The sequence below is a fragment of the Fukomys damarensis genome, unplaced genomic scaffold (genome assembly GCF_012274545.1).
Source record: "Fukomys damarensis isolate Sample0158 unplaced genomic scaffold, DMR_v1.0_HiC HiC_scaffold_12, whole genome shotgun sequence".
Taxonomy (NCBI): Eukaryota; Metazoa; Chordata; class Mammalia; order Rodentia; family Bathyergidae; genus Fukomys; species Fukomys damarensis.
The window spans coordinates 7046146-7056180 of NW_022900924.1; the positions used below are offsets into that span (position 1 = coordinate 7046146).

A 10035-nucleotide genomic window follows, 5' to 3' on the forward strand; every position below is an offset into this window, starting at 1 on the left:
GCGTGTGCCCGGGAACTTGTCCTCGAGCAGCTGCAGGCAACTGTCCAGCTCAGCCAAAGTGGCCGACAATGTCTCCCGGGGCACTGGCTGATGCAGCAGGACAGGGAACATCATCTGGTGGGCCAGCGGGAGACAGAGTCAGAACCATGGCAGCACAAGCCTATAATCCCAGCACTGCGGGAGGCTGAGGTGGGAGGATCACAAGGTCAAGCCCAGCTCAAGAAACTTCGTGAGACTCTATCTCAAGATAAAAAATAAAATAGGGCTAGGGATGTAGCTCAGCGTAAAAAGGCCCTTGGTTCAATCCCCAGGAGAGGGTAAGGGGCGACTGTACACAAACCCATCCTTTACCCCACCCTCATCCCAACCATCTTCAGTGTTATGGATTTCCCCGGTGCGGAAGCCATCCCGTCCCTACTCCCTAGCACCTCTCAACTGTACCCCAAATGGCTCAAGAGGGACTTGTGTGATTCCGGTGAGATGTGGCTAAACTGTATGTTCCTAGACGTCATGGCCAGCCTCCTCTGGCATTCCCAGGACTTGGCTCCAGGTCTGAACAGAACACTTAAAACAGAAAGCACCAATTTTTTTTTTTTTTTGTACCAGGGACTGAACTCTGGACCTTGCTCTTACAATGCAGGCAGCGGCACCACTGAGCTAAATCCCGGGCCCCAGAATGCACCATTCTTGGCGCCACCCTCAAGGTATTCCTGCTTCCCCTGGCTCACCTTCTGCCACGTAGCCCGAGTGCAGCAACTCCGCAGAGCTGTGTGCTGCCAGGATAGGTACTCATCCACCTTGGCTCGGGCCCGCAGGTCCTGGGGGTACCAGTGGTCAGGGGTCTTGTACTTGCGACTCAGATACAGCAGAATGGCCACACTGGGGGGGATAGAGCAGGGGTGGCAGTCATGCCCCACTCACGGTTCAGCATTTGGTGGGGCGCGTTCACCATTTACAGGGTACAGAGCAAGAATGTGAGGCCGTCCAGCTCACACAGCCCTGCACTGGGCCATTCCATCATCTGCACTAAGGACATCAAGGGAGAAACAGGATACATGGGTTTCAGAAGGAGCCAGGAGCTTGGAGAAGGATTCCAGGAGGAAGGAGCCCTCGGTGTGAGTCTTAAAGAAGGAGAGCACTCAAGTACCACTCCTCCTCGCACCCACAGGATGGACAGTCAGGAGCAAGGCCACCGCCCCTCTCACACTCTCCTGAAATTGGCAGGCTCCACAGGGACCTCTCCACTTGCTCAGACTTTCCCGCTTCCTCTTCCTCGAAGCCCTCCCTGACCTTCTCCCCTCCTTTCTCCCTCAGTTCTCCAGGGCAGCGGCACTTCCCTGAGGATTTGTAGGAGAAGTGGTCACTCTGAGGTGGCTCCATATTTTTTTTCTCTCTCTCTCTCTCTCTCTTTTCTTCTGAAGCTTGGGCTCACAGGGAAGCAGGTTTGGCCCTTAACCGTGCAGACTTATCCCAGTTTTAGTTTCCTCATCTGTACAACGCAGTGGGCACCTCTGCTTGCTTTAGCCCACCCTCCACCCTGGGATTGGAACTGGTCCTAGGGATGCGGAACTGTGGCCCCTGACCACACACCTGTAATCACAGCACTGGGGAAGCTTAAGGCAGGAAGATCACTGCTACTTTGAGGTCAGCCTGGGCTACAGAGTGAGACCCCGTCTCAAAAACAAAGAAGCAAACTGTGGCCCCAGCTAGGAGCAGTGGACATGAACAGCTGGCTACCCCTGGGGGCCAGGAATCTATTACCTCTCAGCCAAGATGAAGTCCCCATCCTTCAAGGCAGGCACCTTCCTCAGGGGGTTGACCTGAGCAAAGGAATCCGTGTAGTGCTGGCCTGTGGGCAAGATCAGGCGAGTGAGCAGGTAGGAGAAGAACTCTGAGCTCTCTGAGATCTCTGCCTGTCCCCATCCATAAACTCAGGCCCTGGCTTTCTGAGGGGACCCCAGGAAAGAGGAGCCCCCTGTGCTGGTCCCTGGATCACAGACGCTGATCCCATCCGTCGTCCACCTGCCCTATGCCCGTACCTTTGAAGCAAGCAGAATCCCAATTTGGGCTTGTGGCCAGGTGACCCACCTGCCACCCCCAGTCAGTTCCAATCTTGCGTTAGACACTCCAGGTTTGCCCCTCTGATTCATCTTCCTATCCAGGGGGAACGCAGGCCCTTCTGACCAGGCTGGCTGAGCCTCAGTCACCCTTGGTCACCTCACACCACCCTTGTTTTTGCTGAGAACACCTGCCCTATTCAGCCACCCAGCCTCCTCAACACTTCTTCCCTTCCAGTGCCAACCCCTCCAATCTCCCTCCTTAATGCAGGTTCCCAGGACCGGCTCACTTTCACCTGCCTCACCCTCCAGTCCAGGAGGTGCTAAGCTAATTTGCAGGGAGTCAGAGAGCCTCAGGGGAGGGCCAGGTTTCAGCCTGACCAGAGGGCTACTCGTGGTCCTTGTGCTAAACGGACACCACCACCCCTGCCGGTTCTTCCCCGAGAAACGGCCTGCGTCCAGCCAGTCCTACTGGAGGTGACCCAAGCCAAGAGTATCAAAGGCAGCGGGGGAGGGGGTCAGCTGGTGGGGGGCAGCCCAGGGGGCTCTGGCTTGGTGCGGCCCTGCTGTCCAGTCGAGGCCCTGCCTCCTCCTCTGGACTCTGCTCCAGCTGTGTTTTGCAGGCCAAGCAGAACAGCAATGCTCTCCAGAGACTTTAGGGCCCGCCAGAAGGGCAAGAGCAAGTCATTAGCTAGAAAAAGAAAAAGCTGAAAAATGCCAAAGAAGATAGAAAAATGCAAGGAATCTAGGCAGAGGTACTTAGGTGTGAAGGAGAGTCTGGGCAGAGGGAAGAGGGTCTCCTTGAGGAAGATGTAGGAACAACTCCAATAAAGAAATGAGGTGGCAGTCCAATTGCTTTCTCCAACCCAAGGGACCGGTATTCCGATCCTGACTATACGTCCCTCCCGGGTCCTCTTCTGCTCCCGTTTTCCAGTATTTTGAAGAACGTCTTGTATTCCTTAGGCAAAGACTAGGAGGGTACTTTAAAAACAACGGGTAACTGGTGCTACCGGTCTGGAGAGCTGATGTCTCCTACCTTTCTCTTTCTACACGCCCAGTTCTGACCGGTCGAACCGGGCCGAGAGACGGAAGCCCGCCTGCACCCCGGAGCCCGGGCTCCCCAGCCCAGCTGCCCTGCCCACCTTTCAGCAGCTCCACCGTGCGCAGCTGGAAAGGGATGTCATTCTTCTTGGCAAAGATGTAGACTGCTCGGCAGGGCTGGGACATAAGGTCCAGGTAGAGTTCCAGGCCCATTGCGGGGGGCGCCTGTGCGGGGCGGACGCCGGCTAACCTAGGAGCTGAGATAAAAACAGCCGGAAGGAACGGCAGGGCCGGGAGTCGAGCCGCTGAGATCCACAGCCGGAGGAGCCGGGCCCGACCACGCCCTCGATGCCCATTGGCTGGCTCCGGAGAACTCTAGCCCAATCAGGCTCTTGGCCTCCTTCCCTCCCTCCGGCAGAGTATGGGCTGCCTGTGTTCTTCCCAGGGAGGTAGGGCACAAACAAACCCGTTTACCTGCGGGGTGGGGGATCCGCCGCCAGGTCAGACCTCTTTCCTTGACCCTCAATGTCGACTTTCATCGAATGGTGCGCGGAGAGCCTTAATGAGGAACGAGACTCCTGCGATGCTTCCGATACGAACAGTGGATTTAAGGTGAAAAGACCTGGACTGTCTGCATTCAGCCCAAGGCCCTCCCTCTACCCTGGCAGAGAGCTGAGAGGAGTGGCTTCGGAGTCCCCTGGAACTCAAGGGGAGATGAAGCCACCTGCCCCGGGCACAGCGCCCAGGATGGAGGGCTGGGGAGGATGTTTGTAGAGGCCCGGCCCACACCCAGAGAGGACTTAGCCCTCTCTCCAAACCCCCAGGGTCACATTCCTTACACTCCAGCTAATCCCTCCCCCAGAAGCTAGTGGCCCTTTAGGTCCCATCCGGAGGACTGCAGGGGTGCCTGGGATTGGACAAAGCCTCCCCGCCCTTTTCGCAGGGCCAAGTCCTGCCACCCACAGTTCTGGAGCTCCTGAGACCAGTGGCCATGCCACGCCTATCTCCAAAGAGACCTTCCGGGGATGGGAAGCCCCGATACCCCAGACCCTCATAGAATGCCCCTTGGGAATCAAGGAAAGCTTTGTCTTCCTGGTTCTAAGAGTTCCCTTTTAAGATCCATCCCCAGGGAGAGAAAGTCCCTTCCTGACATAACAGTACAGGCCTCTGCAGCCAGAAAGGAGCCACACTCTCCACTCCCCCACCCTCCTCTGTATTAGCCCTGCTTTCTTCCTGGCTGCCTTCCAGACCAACCCCTACTAACATCCAGAATATTATTCTGTGAAATCTCAGCCCTTTGTCCCCCTGCCTAGGAATGGCGTTTATGCCCCTGCATCATTGGGTCCTGATCAGACCACCTGCTGTTTGGATAGCTGTCCTCCGGACCAATTCCTCAGGACAGATGCAAGGCCATGCATGTGCTAGGACACTGGCCTGGTCCCTAGATCAACCACCATGCCTACAGCCAACATAGGAGATGCTGCTGAGCCCAGGGGTATCTCACAAATCATCCAGCCAGAACCAGAAGACGACAGGATATTGGTGCATTTCACTCTTGGCAACCATCGGGGGAAGCTGACCCTCAGGGCATGGGAAGGGGAATCATCTTTTGGACAAAGACCCAGACCAGGGTCAGTTCACAAGAAGGTCAAATAAATCACATGATAGAAGCGGGGGGGGGGTAGTGGCGCACACCTGTAATCCCAGCACTTGGGAGGCTGAGGCAGGAGAATCGCTGTGAGTTCGAGACCAGCCTGGGCTACGTAGTGAGTTCTAGGTCAGTCTCAACTACAAAGTGAGACCCTGTCTCAAAAAACAAAAAATAACAACAACAACAAAATCACACAATAGAGTTGGAAGCTGAGGCTCACAGTGAGTCTACGTTTATTATGCAAATTTAAAATGTAGTGATTAAAGGCCTGGATGTGTGTCATTGGTGGTTTTCTGGCTACTATAGAAGAGAAGGTGGGGATGGCGCTCTGGCCTGGGGGCCGAGGTGTGGTATTTCTAGGGCAAGCCACTCCAGCCCTCTGGGCCTGCCCCGAAAGAGACAGTGGAGATAAAGGTGCTTTGTGAACTGCCAAGGGCAGGGCAAAGATGAGACTTCCAAGCTCACCGGATCAAGGCCAGCACCCTAGGCATCACCTTCTGCTTTATGGTGGGGTCAGCAGGTGGAGAGTCCTTGACCTTCAGGATGACTTCATGGGCCTCCTGGAAAAGGCCCTCCCCTACGGCGGCCTCCACTCGCCGGTGCCACGCAGCCAGCTTGGGTCGGCCTTGGAAGACTTGGCAGCCAGCACCCACAGCCTGTAGAGTGAAGGAGACAGAACGAGGATGCAGTGAAGCCAAGGACTAACCTCATCTACTTGGTTTGAGAACTCCAGAGCATAGAAGAGGTTTCCACAATTAAGCACGGCCCCACAGCCTTCGGGGGCAGCACGAACAGAACTTCAGCAACTGGACAGCGCCGCCGCCCATCCTAATGCGCCCACCGGCACCTAACACTTACATGCATCAGCTCCGTGATGGCTACCAGGTCAGCCAGGGAGATCTGGGGTCCAACGAGAAAAGCTTTGTTTTGGAGGAACTTGTCCTCGAGCACCTGCAGGGTCTCATCCAACTCTGCCAAGGTGGCTTCCAGCAGCTCAGAAGACACTTGCTCACCCAGGAACACAGGGAACATCACCTGACAGGTGGGTAAGCAGTGGGGAGTTAGACGCCAGCCCTCCCTTCGTTGCAGGAGGGCAGTGCCCCATCATTGGTGCTGCCTTTGGCTCATCTTTCTTCCCTGGCACAGTAAGGCCGGCGTGGAAATCCCAATGTCAGCCCATCCACACACGGATGTGATAAACCCAGCTTTTCCCAGCTAGCTGCTAGAGTCTCCTGATCTTTAGTCCCTGTTAACCGGAAAAAACTTTTCTTTTTCTCACAACAAAGAGCCTGTTTTTCGACAAGTGGATTCATTGTAACACATACGTCAAGGGTATGTGGTCTGAGAAATGTGTCATTAGATGATTCTGTCAGTATGCAAACATCACAGAGTATACCTAAACCTAAATGTCACAGGTCAGTCCCTCAAAAATGGCCTCGATACAGTCGTTACACGGTTAAACATGGGATATGAGGCTGCTGATGGCATCACGCAGCAAACTATTTTACACTGACCTTTTTATAAGTAAGCATACTCCACAGGGCATGGTGGCACAGGCCTGTGATCCCAGCACTTGGGAGACTGAGTAAGGAGAATCACTGTAAGTTCAAGGCCAGCTTGGGGTAAATAGTGAGCTGGGCTGGTCTTGAACTACATGGCAAGACTCTATCTTAAAAAAAAAAAAAGGATGTGCACTCTAAAATAACAATGAGAAGTATAATAAATGGACAAGCCAGTAACAGTTGTTCTCATATTAGATATTATGTATTACCAGGCATGGTGGTGCATGCCTATAATCCCAGCACTAGGGAGGCTGAGGCAGGAGGATCACTGTGAGTTTGAGACCGGCCTGAGCTACATAGTGAGTTCCAGGGCAGCTTCAACTACATAGTGAGACCCTGTCTCAAAAAAAAGAAACACAAACAAACAAAAAACAAATAAATAAATAAATATTATGTACTATACATAGTTGTTTGCTATATACTTTTACACAACTGGCAGCACGACAGGCTTACACTATGACATTATGATGACTATAACGTCACTAGGCAATAGGTATTTTTCAGCTCCATCATACTCTTATAGGACCACAGCATATATGTGGCCTGTTATTGACTGGACTGTCATTATGTAGTGCATGGCTGTAAATATTTTATAGCCTCTTTTCCCCAAATATAAAACCAGAAGCTGTTACAGCACAGGTCATCAGGAGGATGGGCTTCTAAGGTCTCCACACTGTCACTTAATAAGCTGTATGACCTTAAGCAAAATATGTTCAAACTCTCCGACTTTCAATTTCCTCATTTGTAATAAGGAAAAGTCACCATAGATGGGCTCATCTTATAAAAGGGAAAACGAAGCCCACAGAGGGACAGCCAGTGGCACAAGATAGCACAGTCCTGAAAAGACTAAGCCGAGCATAGAACTGATGCCTACCCCACCCAGGGACGGAGGAGGAAAGCCAAGAGGGGAGGTCGCCAGCATTCCAAGGGGAAGGAGGGAGAAGCCATTAACTGCCCCCGGCTACACAGAGATGTCTGGGAAATACAGCGGCTGAACACTACAGGGAGGGTGAATGCTCACTCGAGTATAATGTTCGGTAAAGTTGCTTGGCAGGAAGAGCGAGGACTGGAGCCCTAGCTTTGCGCTTCAGTTTCCTCCCCGTACAAGGAAGAGGGGATCAAATGGCCAACAGTGGCCTAGACGAGTCCTGGGCTAAAAACATTCCTCTGGCTACAGATACTTTGGAAATATTAATCAGCTGCTGGCACTTAAAAACTGCACCATCTCATACAAAGATCTCGATTTCCAGCTTCTTTTTAACTTAAGGAGTGTGAGGCATATGGGGCCGGCTTTCCTGCCTGGTATCCGGCGCATGGTTGTAACTACGCTGGGCCACTTCATCAGGAGGGCCTTGTCTGTGAGTCCCCACCCAGCCCACCTCCCTCAATCATGTACCCACCTCACCCACGCGACAAGACAGTCCACATTCCCTTTGGTTCCAACGTGGTGGTTTCAAAGTCCCTAGGGATCTAAAAAGCCATTTCATTCCTCTTTCAATTTCAAACACAGTCATGTGTCACACAACAATATCTCAATCAAGGATGGACCGCCTACTGTCACGGTGTTCCTGTGAAGATTGTAATGCAGCTGAAAAACTCGTCCCGCCTGGCCTAAGCACACAGGACAAAGCAAATAGGCTGCTTCCAGCAAACAACAAAAGCTTCTCGGTAAACAGGACAAGTGGACTCCAAATGAAATATAAGATCTAACCCCCGCACCGAAAATTCCAATGACTGTCTAGACACCAGTGCAGACTGTCCTCAGATTCGGTCTTAAACATTTCACCCCAGATTCCCTAGCCTCTTCAATACCTACATAAACCTAATTCCTTTACCAGTTAGCTGCTTATATCTCCCTCCTGGGATTAGCCCATCCACCCACAGATGAAATCTCTCCCAGCCAGCTGCTGTGACATCTCCCTCCCAGTGTCAGCCCATCCACACACACGTCATAAACTCAGCTTTTCCCAGCCAGCAGCTAGAATCACCCCGATTTGAGTCCCTGTCCACTGGAATAAACTTTTCTTCTTTTCACATCAAAGAGCCTATTCTGACAAGTGGATCATGGGCACCATCTATAACACCCCATTGCCTAGTGACACCATAGCTGTCACAGCAGTACCACACAATCATTACTCAAGAGCTTATGATGCAGCTGGTGTACCCACACTGTGTAAGCTATAGCATGTAAAACTGAGTAGTTCATAAACCTGATATGGTAAGTGACCATGTTACTGGTTTGTATACTTACTATACTATACTTTCGCTGTTATTAGAGTCCTCTTCTACTTGCTTAAAAAAAAGTTTATTGTAAAATAGCCGTGTTTCACAGGCAGCAGCCTCATAGGTCTCTTGGTTGTTGCATCCCTTGTTTTCATCAAAAGACCTGGTGTAGTGACACACACCTGCAAGGTTTTTTGAGGGGGTTTCCCTTGGGTTTTTTTGTTTGTTTGTTTGAAACAGGATCTCACTATGTAGTTGAGACTGACCTGTAACTCACGATGTAGCCCAGGCTGGTCTCGAACTCACAGCGATCCTCCTGCCTCAGCCTCCCGAGTGCTGGGATTACAGGCATGCGCCACCACGCCCGGCTTCCCTTGGGATTTTTTGAGACAGGGTCTTGCTATATAGTTCAGGCCGGTCTTGAGCTCAACATGATCCCCTTGCCTCAAGCCTCCTGAGTGCTGGGATTAAAACTGTACACACACATCTGGCTACAACTCCAAGTTGAGCCTGGCCTAGGCAACTTAGTGATTTAATGAGACCCTGTCTCAAAACAAAATTTAAAAAGGCTATGCTAGGGCCAGGGATTTAGCTCAGTGGTGCCACTGCCTGTCTGGCAAGCACAAAGTCCTGTGTTCACCACCCAGTATCAAAAACAAAGACTATGCTTGCTTGGGCAGCAAATATACTAAAACTGGAATGATACAGAAAAGATCAGCACACAAGGATGAAGCATTCCGTGTTAAAGGGTGGGGTGAAGCTGTAGCTCAGTACAAAGGTTCTGGATTCAATCCCCAGTATCACACACACACACACACACACACACACACACACACACACACCATCAGATAATTGAATAATTGACCTAGGCCATCTATAATTGTGTACCTACCTTCTAGAATGTTGACAAATGATGAAATGTCCTACTGATATTTCTTAGGAAAAAATGTATCCCCATCATTAAGCAATACATGAAAGTGTTACAATAAAGCAATAAATAAATTCTGGTTTATTCATACAATACAGCAATTAAGAAGGAAGGAACTAGGGGGGCTGAGTGTGTGGTGTCAGTGGTACAGCAACTGCCAAGCATGTACAAGGCCTGGAGTCAATCCCTAGAACAGTACTGCAAATTAATTGATAAAGCAATCAGTCCACTCATACAGTGTTCCTGGTCTGCAAGGGATATTAAAGTAATTAGACAGCCAGCCACAGTGCCACGAGCCTATGATCCCAGCATCCTTGAGGCCAAGCCAAGAGGACTGCTTCAAGTTGCCACAAATTCAGGGCCAGCCTGTGGTTCAGCTTGAACCACATAGTGAGAATTTGTCTCAAAAAAAAAAAAAAAAGACCAAAAACTTTTTTTTTATTTTTAAAAAATGATTTAGAGCCAGGCATGGAGGCACATGCCTATAACTCCAGCACTCAGGAGGCTGAGGCAGGAGGATCGCTGTGAGTTCAAGACCAGCCTGGGCTACATAGTGAGTTCCAGGTCAGTCTC

At 51.4% G+C, this 10035-nt stretch overlaps 2 protein-coding genes across 4 annotated transcripts in view; both read right to left on the reverse strand.

Moving 5' to 3' along the window:
• Nucleotides 1-3789, reverse strand: part of LOC104848127 (glutathione S-transferase theta-3-like) — a 5469-nt gene extending 1680 nt beyond the window's left edge. The window contains exons 1-5 of the mRNA XM_033762362.1: nucleotides 3573-3789; nucleotides 3200-3355; nucleotides 1762-1849; nucleotides 729-879; nucleotides 22-114 (exon numbers count right to left, since the gene is read on the reverse strand). Coding sequence (XP_033618253.1) covers nucleotides 22-114; nucleotides 729-879; nucleotides 1762-1849; nucleotides 3200-3311 — 444 coding nt within the window. The 5' untranslated portion in view covers nucleotides 3312-3355; nucleotides 3573-3789. The remainder of the gene's footprint in view (nucleotides 1-21; nucleotides 115-728; nucleotides 880-1761; nucleotides 1850-3199; nucleotides 3356-3572) is intronic.
• A 1176-nt stretch (nucleotides 3790-4965) lies between these two features.
• LOC104848128 (glutathione S-transferase theta-1) overlaps nucleotides 4966-10035 on the reverse strand; it is a 12831-nt gene continuing 7761 nt past the window's right edge. For 2 of the 3 annotated variants that reach the window (XM_010603924.3, XM_010603923.3), the window contains 2 exons: nucleotides 5608-5784; nucleotides 4966-5405 (listed from right to left, as the gene is read on the reverse strand). In XM_010603924.3, the coding sequence (XP_010602226.1) occupies nucleotides 5211-5405; nucleotides 5608-5784 (372 nt within the window). In that variant the 3' untranslated portion in view covers nucleotides 4966-5210. Of the gene's footprint in view, nucleotides 5406-5596; nucleotides 5785-10035 lie in introns of all 3 variants that reach the window. The other variant, XM_033762363.1, reaches the window with a different exon arrangement.